The sequence below is a fragment of the Microtus pennsylvanicus genome, chromosome 1 (assembly GCF_037038515.1).
Source record: "Microtus pennsylvanicus isolate mMicPen1 chromosome 1, mMicPen1.hap1, whole genome shotgun sequence".
NCBI classification, from domain to species: domain Eukaryota; kingdom Metazoa; phylum Chordata; class Mammalia; order Rodentia; family Cricetidae; genus Microtus; species Microtus pennsylvanicus.
In genome coordinates this window covers 167,845,599-167,859,334 of record NC_134579.1, presented here as the reverse complement: position 1 = coordinate 167,859,334, position 13,736 = coordinate 167,845,599, and the positions used below count along the sequence as shown (strand labels likewise).

Here is a 13,736-nt window from a genome sequence, read left to right as displayed (position 1 = left end):
TCCCCTTCCCCCAATCAAGTCCCCCTCCCTTGTCAGCCCAAAGAGCAATCGGTTCCCTGTCCTGTGGGAAGTCCAAGGACCACCCACCTCCATCCAGGTCTAGTAAGGTGAGCATCCAAACTGCCTGGGCTCCCACAAAGCCAGTACGTTCAGTAGGATCAAAAACCCTTCAGCAAGTCCTTTTAAATAAAGGTAAATTTAGTTAGTAAATAGTATCATGGTAGCTTGAGTATTTACATTCAAACCCACTTTGTGAGTTTCTCTTTCAGCGTGGAACCTGTGGGTAAGCCTTCCTCAGAGAGGGACACTGAGTAGCTCTAGAAAAAACAGGCACTGGTGTTTACATATGAAATGGACTGACCAAGCACCTGCAGCCTTTTGGAGAGAAACTTGTTGCTTGCTGTTGCTAAACTGATAAAGTGAAGGCCAACCATCAACACCATCAGAGACCTGAGAAGGGTAAATTTGAGCAGAAAATGTAATCCAAATGGCCTCTGTATCAGTGAAAGTGACAGAGACTAAGCCTCTACCTGGAGGGTTACTGCATGCTCCTCTGTGGTCATCTTGATGGTTTTCTTGTGGGCAGAGGTTGTCTGTCTTCGGCTGACCCACAAAGTCTGAGGTTTTCCTGTAGATGAGGAATGTGGGAAAACTAACCTGCCTTCATAAGGCAGGGTAAGGCAGTCAACCCTAATGTGTTCACAGTTGTCGCAGGGCCCTGGCAACAGGCAAGGCATGGAGCACTTCTTCACAGTGACCAGCTTTGTCCCATTTAAAGCAAGTTCCCAGTGGAGTTCATTTGTACCCCCATCATCTTCGCTGGAGGTAACCTTAGGGGCTGGCATTTCTGTCTATCGAGGGAAGCTTTTTTTATTGAATATTTTAAATTCTTTAAGGAGTTTGAGGACCATCATGTAATCTATTAAGTATGCCTGATTTTTAAATAAATTTAGTTTTGACTTACTTTTGGAGTAACTAAACATCATATGTTATACCAGTGGTTCTTGGCCTGTGGGTCATTGCCACTCTGGGGGCACATATCAGATATCCTGCATACCAGATATTTACATTACCATTCATAACAGAAGCAAAATTAGAGTTATGAAGTATCAACAAAAATAACTTTATGGGGCTGGAGAGATGGCTCAGCAGTTAAGAACATTGCCTGCTCTTCCAAAGGTCCTGAGTTCAATTCCTAGCAACCACATGGTGGCTCATAGCCATCTGTAATGAGGTCTGGTGCCCTCTTCTGGCCTTCGGGCATACATGCAGAAAGAATATTGTATATATAATAAATAAATAAATACTTAAAAAAATAACTTTATGGTTGGAGATCACCACAAATGAACAATGTTAAGGGTCGCAGCACTGTTAAGGTTGAGAACCACTGGCATCTACAGAAGGCAAAAGGTCCTTGTACATGAATCCCATTTGAATTTCACGTGACTACAAGGATAGTGGTCCTTGAGCACATATCTCAATTATCTTCAACAGTTTACAACAAGCTCGTAACTTAGAAAATAAAGACTTTATAGTTTTATCCCTGTTAAGTTTGGGCCTTAAAAATTTGAGATTTAATTGATGATCCTTTAGAATCAAAATAAAGCTTTAAACACTAAATAGAGTCCACAGAGAAACCGAGAACTTAAAAAACCATAAATACAGTCCACAGAGAGACTGGAAACCTTTATTTCCTGACCCTTTTACTGTGTACCTGTATAGAATATCACAATTTTTTGTATAACTCAATTTATTCAAATAGCTAAAGTTTAACAAAGTTAGCAAAGAAAAAGAGGCTATGTTGTTTCTTATCTGAAAGTTTCTAGAAGCCTGGTGTTAAACACAGCAAAGACATAAATGGCTAGATCCACATCTCTAAGTCAGTTTTTGTTTACGTACAGAGACATAACTGTAGGAATTTATAAACCTTCATTGAACATACCTTATTCATCAAACATGCTGTTTCTTTTCTGAAATTTTTACTCTCAAGACAAAATCATACAAAAATCCATCATAATCCATAATATCTTGGAGACCTGCTGTTGCCTCCTTATTATAAAAGAGATACACTGAGAAGCAGAGGGCTCAGTAGGACTAAGAAGTTTTATGACTGGTTAGTTGGTTTCTACCCTGTGGTAATCTTAATCACGATGGTGGTGAAAGTTCATGGCATTTGCTCTCTTTAACCTTAGTAAAGATGGCTGCCAGCTACATGGTTGCTGTTTATTCCCAGGTGAACCCATCAGGCATATTACTCCCCCCCCCCCTTTTTTTCCATTTCCTAAACAAGAGTTGAATCCAAGTTACATATACAGTATACCATAGCAGATCTATTCCTCTAAACAAGAGATGAGGGGAAAGTTAATATTTACCTTGTGGACCCTCTCTCCTAGGCTTTGATTCCAGGAGGGGGTTGACACCAGTTAATTCCCAGCCTTTAGAAAACACTCTTTGCATCCTCGGCAGGTCAGTATCAGTGAACATTTCATTAGAGTTCAGCTTCAAGGTGCTATGGCACAGTATTATACTTCAGGATAATTCATCCTCAGATAAACAACTGTAAATATGATACTTCACTGTTACATGGGCAGGTGGTTTTGTGATTTTTTTCTAAATGTGAATTAGTTGATACATAAATACCTTCAGGGGCCAAGTAACTAAAATGAATTCAGAGACCTGGGAAAGTACCGTTGTAAGTGAACCATGAAAAATAAATTGAGCCCGGCAGTGGTGGCGCATGCCTTTAATACCAGCACTCCGGAGGCAGAGGCAAGCAGATCTCTGAGTCTGAGGCCAGCCTGGTCTACAGAGTGAGTTCCAGCACAGCCAGAACTGTTATGTAGAGAATCCTTGTCTCAGAAAACCAAGAGAGAGAGAGAAATAAACTGAGCATTGGTTGACTATTTAAAAAAAAAAAAGTTGAATCCAAGTTACATACAAACATGGGGTAGCATTAAGATTACCTAATTTCCTATGTGTAATTAAACCATCAACTTTTGTGACAAGTTTTAAGATGACATTTGTCACAGACTTTAACCACACCCAATAAATTTGCAAATCCTGAGATAAGAGTTTAAACAAAGGTCTTCAGAGATTTGTTTTCTAGAGCAGAGAGCAAAGAAAGAATAGAGTTTTTTTTTTTTTAAGAGTGGAAAGTAGAAAAAGCTAGAGATAAGAGACTTGGAATCATTTGTTTGTGTGGTAGCAGAAGTTGTTACAATCCGACAATTTGGTTTTGTTTCGTTTTGTTTGGCTGGCTGGTTGGTTTTTCCGAGGTAAGATTTCTCTGTGTAGCTTTGGAGCCTGTCCTGGAACTTGCTCTGTAGACCAGGCTGACCTTGAACTCATAGAGATCCACCCGCTTCTGGGATTAAAAGCGGCACCACCTTAGAAATCTAGTGTGCAATCTTTGGCCTTCGAGCTCTACCGAGAACAAGCTGTTTGCAATAAGACAGTGAGGTTTTAATGAAACCTCTGAGTCCAAGGAGCCCAAGGAGATTAGAGAAGGAAGGGAGGGTGGCAAACAGGAACCCCACCAGTGGGGGAGGGTTCAGCATCCTAGAGGACCAGGAGGGCATGGAGAAGCTGCCAGGTGTACCTGCAGGAAGGACTTAAATGGAAGTGTAACAATGGGCTCACAATCATGGAATCTACGGATCTTCCCATGTTCCTCAGCATCCTGAAACAGCTGGCCTGAAAAATAGAATGCTTTTGAAGACAGTTTCACCGCCAATGAGGTTGCAGCAGCCTATAGGGCTGACTGGGGGTTTTCGAGTGGATAGGTGGTATATATTTTGAATCAGCATCAAATATATATGTTAAGGTTTCTCCCATGGGTCCAGGAATCAAGGGACAGAAAGGGGAATGGTTCCACTCACTATCACCTGTAGTGATCAACTAGGAAAGTTTTTGCTTTCTATTTCCGCAATCTTAATTTTTGGTCTAGAAGTTTTGGTTCCAAAGTGGGGCACATTCCTTCTATGAGCAATAGCAAATATTCCATTGAACTGGAAGCTCAGACTTGCCCCTGGCCACTGTGGGCTTCTGATGTCCTTGAGCCAACCAGCCAAGAAAGGAATAACAGTGTTCAGAGGAATGATTGATTAAGTTACCATGAGGGAATTGAATTCCTTTTCCAAAATGGAGGTAAGAAGGATCCTGTGGTTAAAATCAATGGAAAACTATAACAGCCTGATCCAAGCAGGATGACAAAGGGCACAGACCGATCAGGGATGATGGTATGGGTCACTCCAGGAAAAGACCCACGACCTGCGGAAGTGCTTGTAGAGGGTGGAGGAAATACAGAATGTGTAGTATCGGAAGGCAGTTCTAAATACCAGCTACGGTCATGTGATCAGTTGCAGAAACAAAGATTATATTGACATGAATGTTCCTGTCATATTTAGACTATTATTATATAACATATATTATGTATAACTAATATATATTAGAATATAACCCATGTATACATACTCATATATATTATATATTCACATATATTCATTCTAGAGCACCCTAATACAAGGTGGCACCTATAATTACTGAGACATCTACCTTGGCTATAGTTGTAATGCTCTGAAAAGCTTGACTAAGTATGGCACACACTCCCGACAATGAATCCACAGGTTCACAAGCCTGTCTAGCCTCTGGCCTGCATTGTGGCAGAACCTGTGATTTCCTTCGAGCTAGACAAAGAGGGCAAAGGTGTTAGGATGCAGTCCTCTGTACATCCACGCCACACAACTCTGGCTCGACAGGGATTCGCTGTCGCAGGAGGGGATTTTCCTGCTTGCTTTGGGCAGGCTGCCGTGTTTTAAGGGAACTTAAGAGTATAGCCTGGAGAGGAACCGTGGGAGACTTTGACAAACCCATGGAAGTGACCAGCCGATAGCCAGCAGGAAACAGGAGCCTCCACCATTACACTGCCAGCAAACAGGTGTCCCTGGAAGATACGCCCACGTCCAGTAAAGAGCAGAGTCCTCCCTGACAATGACCCTCAGTGTGCGAACAGTCAAGTCATGCCGCATTGTCAAGGTTGCAAACAGCTAGATCTTGTCAGCAACAGGAAACTTGACCATTGGCTACTGTGCACCAGAAGATATTTCCCTACGAATATTTTTTTTTCTACCTGAGCTCAGTTGTTTCCTTCCAACCTAAAAATACATCCACGCTATGACAATGACTATGTTCTCATGTGGCAATTTACACTTTGGTGTGGGAGATTTCCAGTGTGGATTTTCAAACTCTATGTCAAGTTCTTATCACCGTGCCTCTCTTCCTGATGCCACCTTCTGCCCTGCAAAGTAGATGCTGAAGGTAGAATCTGTGTTTAAGAAGACTCCAGTGCCAGCTGCCACCTTTTGCCTAACAAGCATTCTGCAAAGTGGGGCAGAATTGTGTTAAGTAACCTGAACCAGTGTGCCCAGAGGCATATGGGAGGTCATAGGCAGTGCTCCAGAAAGGTGTTATGGGGCTGTTTCGAAAAACAGTTCAGCAGTTAAGAGCACTGGCTGCTCTTTGAGAGGATCTGGAAAGTTCTATTCCCAGCAGCCACATGGTGGCTGACAGCATCTATAACTCCAGTTCCAGGGGATCCGACCCCCTCTCTTCTGGACTTTCCCAGCACCAGGCACCCATGTTGGAACACTTACATAACGTCACAAAAGTCACACACAGAAAAAAAAATTTAATCTTTTTTTACAAGAAGGTGTTGTTATATTTCACTTAATAAAAAACAAAGCACTTTTTTTTTTTAAGAAAAGCAAATTCTTAATATCTGGTAAGATAACAAACACATTGCAGCCAGACAGCTATTCATTGTCACTCCGCATAAAACCTGAGAAATATAAGCCATTTCCCAAAGGATGGCCCATTCTGTCCCTCATCCCTGACTCCCTAGGCCATCACCCTGTCTTCTCATCTTTATTTTGGTTTCCAGATACTTCAAACCCCAGGAGTAGTCCTGGAGACAGAGACACAAGATCTCCAGTCACCAAAGAAGATAGTGACTCATTTGTAAACTAAACTTTTAGCCTGGTTTACAGTACAAATGTGATTAACACCCCAACCCAGTGGGAGTCAAATCCTAAAACAGCCAGGCCCAGCCCCAGGCTCTGTTACTGAGGGAGGCTATGGGCACCAAAGGACCCACGCACACCACTTCTGCTAACATAGTAAACTCCAAAATAGCTTCTATGATTGAACCTAAGACACCGGGAACTTGGCTCAGTGGTGGAGCACTTGCTTAGCAAGGGCATGGCCCTGTGTTCGTTCAGTCACCCGCACTGGAAAAAAAGTAAAAGCTAAAGAAAAAAAATAATTACATAAAATCAAAAGAATGTCTCCAGATCCTCTCTGAACACGATATAGATTCATATATAAAAATAACCTCTCTCTTTTAAAGTGTCAGCAAAAATACCATAATCTCTGAAATGCAATGAATTGCTGTACTGCATGGAACATGATATTGTGATTGGGGAAAAAAATGTGTTTAAGTGCACGGGAAACAAGAACAGAAATTACTAGAATTCTTAAGTGCCGGTCCTTCAGCCTGAGGGAAAGGGGCGTGTTGGCGATCAGTGGACGCAGCAGCTATCAAAGGGCTTGCTAAACTGTGCCTTCACAAGCCGCGGCCCCGTTCAGAGGCTGACCAGCCTTGCTGTTTCACATTCCGCCTGAAATGAATGGGCTACTTTAGCAAAAATATTGCGCAACTTTAAAGCTCACACAGTTCACCGTGCATGGTGACCCACGCCTCTAGGACAAAATTCAGGAGGCAGAGACCTGGGCTAGTTAGTAAATTCCAGGCCGGCCTGGATTGTAAAGTAAGACTCAAGAAACAAAGTAAACCCAAACCCTAAAATTTCAAAATAATCTCATTTGCATTTCTAGAATCACAGGAGACCAAAAACGCCAGACTCGTGTCAAAGCTCAATGTGAAGTCAGGGAGGAAACTAGATATTGATCTAGAAACCATGGCCTGCTGTGTTCTCACAGAAATAGTTGGTCAGCAGTACTCTTCTGCTCAACCCTACACAGGGGGTAAAATGAGAAAACTATCTCTGTTTCCAAAGTTTGGCTCTTTCACGTGACCGTTCTCTACAAGCCCCGGTACGATCGTTTGCTCAGCCCAGTAGCTCCACTGTCCTACCCTGTAACTAACTACTGGCACTCTACCCGGCTCTACCCACGGAAATGCCTTCTGAGTGGTGGAGGCCAGGAAACGGTCTCCTGGCAAGAGCCATGGTGTACAGAGGGTTCTTGAGGCGCCTACAGCAAGCACTTCAAATCGTTTCAGCGCTTGCGGTGAATGCGCACAAACTTCCATTGCCGAAGCAAGCCCTGCTCTGAGCGGTGTCCTAGGAGTGGTTGTTACGCAATGAAGCCGTTCAGTAAGTCACCTCTGACTGTCAGTCCCTCTTGTCCTGGTGACGCACAAGAGAACTGCTACTGTTGACTGAAAAGTACCCATCTGAGAGGTACTGACCAGAAGCCTTAGGGGTGGGCTCCATCAGGACCCCTCTAGGTGGGTCCCTTAGAGACTCCCGCGTTGGGTCACTCGTTTCAACCACTTCAAAATCCATTTCATTCCATTTTTCGGCATCTTCCTCTTCATTCTCTTCGTCACAGTCATTGAGCTCAGAGCTGGAAAGCAAAGCTCTCTGGTCTTCACTCTTCCTTCCTTTGCGCTGGCGTTCCAGGGGTAAGGTGGCTAGTTTATACATCACAGGAAAAAGAACTGCAGTGAAGATGGCTGACCCCAGACCCGTGTACAGAACCACTGGCAGGTCTGGGTAGTGTCCCTGAAGAATTCCGATGACTGCAGGAATCGCCATTTCCCCCAGAGCAGCACCAACTACAAAGAATGCTGCAGACTTCCCAGTTAAGGTGGTGTACTGCTCGATCCAGGAAATGCCACTGGGAAATGTGGCTGCCATCGAGGCTCCATACACAGCAGTCGCGATCCAGAGGCAGAGAGGGCTCTTGTCAAAAAGCACCAGAAACAAAGATGAAGCAAGGCTGCCAATGTTGCACAATACAATCATGGTTCCAGGCTGTAGGAATGTGGCAAAGAAGATGGCCAGGCCCCTGCAGGCTGCGAAGGCCCCCCAGAAGACGGAGTTCAAGCCAGCTGCTTCAGTTTCTTTCATGCCAACATGGGTGGTGGCGAAGGAGAATACGTAAGAGCCGTAGGTCACCTCGGCTCCAACATAAAAGAAGAAGAAGACGAAGAGGAGGCAGAGCAGGGCCCTGTGATACTTCGCTCTTCGAGCTTCCTGGGCAGATATTGTGGCTTTTTCCTGCTTTGAGCGTTTCTTACAAAACAGACCAAACAGAAAGACAGAAACTACTAGGACATAGGTGCCGATGGAAGCGTACGCCCACAGCAGATTCATGTCCTCGGGTACCGCAAACAGAGAGTCTGAGGTGGCTTCAGAGGATCGGTTCAGCATTAGAGGGTCAAAGTCGGACTCTGTGTGGTTCTGAGTGGACGCTGTTGTACCCCAGGCCAACTTAGCCAGTAGGGGAGCCAGGAAGGCACCCAAGGCGAAGCTGAAGTGCAAGGCCTGCATGTGTGGGGCTCCTTTGTCCCCCCAAAGATCCAAGATGAGGACGTTCCCACCTGCCAACAAAAGAAATTCTCTAAATTAACAGTCAGTTAATAAGAACACTACATCACTATTTAAAAAATGCAGGGTGTGGGGGGCGGGGCACTGGTCCCACCCAGAGTCAACACGCTGATGCAAAGCCTGCAGTAAGGCGAAGCTATGTGTGAGAGCTCTGACCCCCGCTCACCAGCAGATGTATCACAGTATCTCTTCCTAACACACAGAATCTACGAGCTGGAAACCACTACCCCCTAGGGCCAGGCACATTGGCAAAGGCGTTCTATAAAATGTGCTAGCACCACACCAGGGGGTATACAGATATAACACACACACACACACCTATCTGCAAGAGAGAGATTGATTTTAGCACCAGATAGTAGCCAAATCAGCAAAGCTTTCTATTCTTGCACCTGGCAGCCACTGCCACGGAAGTCCATACCCAGGATTGTGACATACATCCAGCACCAAGCACAGCTCTCCGCCCTTGCACTATCCTGCTGGACAGCCTATGAGGTGACAGCCAGAAGCATCAAGTCTCTGGCTCTCTATTTAACTTTCAGACAAGCATACATTTCACTCCACAGTCTCACAACCAAACGGAACCTAATGTATACAATAGTCCCACAATCTGTCCAACAACATGAGAGCGGGGAGGACAGGGATGGAGGACCGTGGAGGGGAGCAAACGTCACGTTACCCCGTGAAGAGGGTCCGCTAGTGGCTTCTTAAAGGACCAGATGCTATCTGTACTACACCACCCGTGGGAGGGGCAGCCTTCCATGTTTGGATATCCTGAATCCCCTCTTCTCACTGAGAAACACCACTGATGCTGATTTCATAGGCAAACGCTCAAAAGATGTTCTGATGTCGCTGCTAGGTGACCAGGTGCGGTGGCCCAGCCTGACATCCCAATGACAGTGTAATGTCGTCTGCCTTCCTGTTCCTAGCAGTAGTGTCCCGGGCAGTGCAGATGACAACACGGGCTTCACTAACCTGTATCCAGAACGCCCATTGAAATCCCGAAGACAGACATCATGACAACCAGTAAGACTGCTGTCCTGCAGAACGGAGTAAGGTAAAGGCCAACTGTGGTAGCAGAAAGGGACACCCCTGAAAAGAAACATTAGAAGGCTGGCTAAAACAGCTCTGTTTTGGGTAACAAAGCATTTACATATTCATCAGCAATAAAGTATATTTGTTTCCACAGGAGTTTTAATGTCTCAATCGAATTATCTTTAGTCATGCCAATTTATTGAAAAAGGCATGCTAACAGCTCTGCCCTCTCTTCCAGGGTCAGGGTTCGAGAGGATCAGTCTGTGTTCATCTCTGATATAGGCAGTAGGACTGAAATACCGCCTACATCACTTCCCTTCTGTCCCCTGATCCTTCATCTTCAACCCCAACTCCACAGAGCCTGGCCAGGTTCCAGGAGTTATTCTGACCCCCAGGGCCCCAGAAGCCCTGCCCTACCCCCAGATAAGCAGAGCTTCGAGGTCAGCCAGTGTGTGAGCCTGAAGCAGAGCCGACATTAAATGCCAGCATTGCTCAGGCTTATCAACACTGCTCCCAAGGGTCAATCAAGTTTACAGTGGGATCGGTACAGACTCCCTCCTGCTGCCAAAGCGGAAAGAGGAACTCAGCTCCAGCTGCCAGGCGGAGGCCAGCACAGTGCCCGTCGCAGGTATCAACAATCGTCTATAGTTAGATCTTAGCTGTAAATTTGTTGACAGAAACAAGGAAGTAAAAAGGCAGTGTTTGCTTACCCAAAAGTAAAAAGTGATTAATGCACCCAAAAAGAACTCCTCCGATCATAGAGCCACCTAAGTATCCAGAGGCCCGGCCCACAAAGATGAAAGACAGGCTGCTGATGTTCTGGTTCACATTTCTTGCCAAATCTGGAAAGGTGGGTCCCAGTATAGCAACACTCAGTCCCTACAGTTAAAAAGAAGAGAGCTTTACTCATCTCTGAAACACTGCCCAAGAAGTAGCTTTTGGATGGTAACAAAACCACAGGCAGAGGGTTACAATCTACCATAAGGGCCTTCGGAGGACAGTAAGTCAAACCTAAGGAAACACATACATTATAGCAATAGAGCTACACACTCCCAACGGCTTTTTATTCGAAACCCTTGATATTTTTTAAAGTTTTTGCTTTGTTTTGGAGATCCTAACATCACAGTCTTCCTGTCTCCGTCTCCAAATGTTGGTACTCCCAGTGTGTTCCAACACACATAACTTTAAAAAAAAAAACTACTTTTCTTTTGTTTCAACTGTTCAGTATTGAACAATACCCTAAATGACCATTATGTATTAACAGTTAGTATGTAACAAACTAGGGGCTAAGGAGATGGCTCAGTCAGTGACCTGCCTGCTGCACCAACAAGAGGACCTTAGTTTGGAACTCCATCATCACATAAAAAGAACAGTTCCTTAGGTAGGGTTCTTTGTTACAATCAAACACCATGACTGGCAAGCAAGTTGGGGAGGAAAGGGCATAAGATTTACACCCCCATACTATAGTCCATCATTGAAAGAATCCAGGACAGGGCAGGACCCTGGAGGCAGGAGCTGATGCAGTGGCCATGGAGGGGCCACTCAGCTTACCTTCTTATAGAACTCAGAACCACCAGCCAAGGATGGCACCACCCACAATGGGCTGGGCCCTCTTCCATCCATCACTGATTAAGAAAATGCCTTACAGCCAAATCTTATGGAGGCGTTTTCTCAATTGAAGTTTCTTCCTTTCAGAGAACTCTAATTGTGTCAACTTGATATAAAATTAGCCAGCACGGGCTGGACAGATAGCTCAGAGGTTAAGAGCACTGACTGTTCTTCCAGAGGTTCTGAGTTCAATTCCCAGCAACCACATGATGGGTCACAACCATCTGTAATGAGATCTGGTGCCCTCTTCTGGCCTGCAGGGACACATGCAAGTAAGATGCTGTATATATAATTAATAAATAAATCTTAAAAAAAAAACACAGAAATTTATATATCCAGCACACACAGGCACAGCAGCATGCCTAGAATCCCAGCAACCCCTGCAGCTCACTAGCTAGTCTGGCTGAGCTGGTAAGCTTCGGGCTCGATGAGAGACCCTGTCAAACAATAAGGAGGACAGCAGTTAAGGACGCCACCTCTGGCCTCTCCACACAAACCCAATGAACCAAAATAAAAAAATATAATGAACTATTTTTAAAATATATTCTTATATTTTCAAATATACTATATGCTTAAGTATAGAAATTTAATTGCTAGAATTTTAAAGTATGAAACACCAAATTATTACTCTTTTACATTAAGATGCCAATATTTCTGACACACATGGAGTCCTTCCTTTAAATTGCGTATGCATATATCTATACCTAATATGGCCAATAAGCAATTTAAATGTTCCTATGTCTACAGTTTTCCTCAAATTCCAAAGCCATGGGGAAATATATGGACTATAAAACTTTCGTAGCAAAAATACACATAACATGGACAGAATAATTTTTACAATAAGATGTTATATAATGTCCTAGCAAGAACTAAGGGTTACGCCTCCACTTCAGGTGAAATTCCCAAAATGTTTCTAAGATGTGTGAATTTTAAGAACCACGGACTGTGGGCAGAGGATACAGCTGCGGGAAAGCCTGGCATACTTGAAGCCCTTGGGTCAATCCCCAGTCTGCATATAAATAAATTTTAAAAAATGGTTGTGTTGCGCTGTTCTGCTATAAACCAAGCAGCAGCAAGCCAGGGCTAAGGACCAGGTACCTACAGGCCTGTGGCCCGTGCAGGCTCTCATCAAACTTCTTCAAAGCACTCACGGGACCAGGCACACAGTGAGGGTCTCTATCACCTGCAGCACCTTCTTCCTTCCCTGCATCCCATCGAAGTCTTAAGAGAACTGAGACTCAGACTGAGATGCCAAGGGATGGGAAGCAACTCTCGTCAAAGGCGCCCTCATACCACTCAAGTCAGAAATGATCAGGTTTAGGCCGGTGGGCCGTCCACAGCTTCAAGTCTATCACTCAGGAGGCAGAAGCGGGTGGATCTCTATGAATTTGAGGCCATCCTGGTCTACACAGTGAGTTCCACCTGTAGCCAAGGCTACATAGTGAGACCCTCTGTGAGTTAGAGGCCAATTGGGTCTACATAGCGAGTTCCAAGCCAAGTAGCTGGAGCTACAGAAAGAGACACTGGTCTTAAAAGGTGTTTCTGTTCTTGTATGTGAATGAAGAAAATCATTTAAGGATCTTAAGGCTTGATTTAAACAGGGCTGAGAACAGGATAAGAAACAGGTTCTTAAATGCTATCATTTAGCCAAAAAAGCCACTTTCTTCTCTGGGTTTATTTTCCCATCCACAAAATAAAGCGGCTGGCAGGATTTGGTCAGGGCTCCAGGAAGAGGCAATTTCTCAAAGCTTTTCTGTGGTCGATTTGGCGCTTCAGTGGATGGGAGCAAAAGAGAGCTGGTAAAGGTCTGGGCTCCCCTCCCATATCTCCCCTTTGCCCCAGGAAAGTTGGTTTGCTCATATTGGAAAACATATTTTTAATTTGAGTCTGACAATAACCCTCCACGATTAGAGTTCTGCCCACTTTTTCCAGATGACAAAACTGAGACCCATGGGATTAACCAAGGCACCCAAAGGTCACGCAAGGCACCGGGCACTGAGGAGACCACGTTCCCTGCAGGACGCTTGCTCCAGCATTGGCCAGAGAGGGTTTCAAACTCAGCTCTCACCAGCCCCAGGAAGGCGGCACACAGCACCACGGTGGTGAACCAGCGCAGCACGTTCTCGGCACGGCTTTTCCGCCCGGAGACCACAGCTTCGGACTCATTCTCTGGCCCCGGATCGGCCCGGAGGAGCCGCTGCCCTCCGGCCTCACGGAACTCCAGCTCCAACTCCAGGGTGGCGGCTCCACGACGCTCTCTACCTGCCTAGCTCCGTGCACCCCAGCCTCGGGCGTGCAGGGCTGTGCCCGGCCCCGCCCACGAGCCCCAGAGTCTCCCGGGGTGACAACTCCGGGACCAGCACGAGGGAGCGTGACGCCAGAGCAGAGCCTTCCCATCCGGCAGGTACGGCTCCAGGGCACCGCCCTCCGGATCGCAGGGCGCCTGCGCGGATCACGTTGCGGAAA

The 13,736-nt window shown here is 45.4% G+C and overlaps 1 protein-coding gene across 1 annotated transcript; it reads right to left on the bottom strand.

The window, feature by feature from the left end:
* Positions 1-5,668: 5,668 nt before the first annotated feature.
* LOC142833610 (sodium-dependent glucose transporter 1C-like) lies at positions 5,669-13,689 on the bottom strand. Its single transcript, XM_075945184.1, has 4 exons — positions 13,339-13,689; positions 10,373-10,541; positions 9,603-9,719; positions 5,669-8,623 (listed from the first exon to the last, which is right to left on the bottom strand). The coding sequence occupies exons 2-4, from the start codon at positions 10,419-10,421 to the stop codon at positions 7,410-7,412; spliced, it is 1,380 nt and encodes a 459-aa protein (XP_075801299.1). The 5' UTR covers positions 10,422-10,541; positions 13,339-13,689; the 3' UTR covers positions 5,669-7,409.
* Positions 13,690-13,736: the final 47 nt, after the last annotated feature.

Excerpts from the sequence above, each read along its gene's own strand:
- LOC142833610 (XM_075945184.1), bottom strand. The coding sequence starts at position 10,421 with ATGATCGGAGGAGTTCTTTTTGGGTGCATTAATCACTTTTTACTTTTG. Across the intron at positions 9,720-10,372 it reads TAATCACTTTTTACTTTTGG|GGGTGTCCCTTTCTGCTACC; the intron begins GTAAGCAAACAC and ends GTTTCTTTTCAG. Across the intron at positions 8,624-9,602 it reads AATGGGCGTTCTGGATACAG|GTGGGAACGTCCTCATCTTG; the intron begins GTTAGTGAAGCC and ends TTTTGTTGGCAG.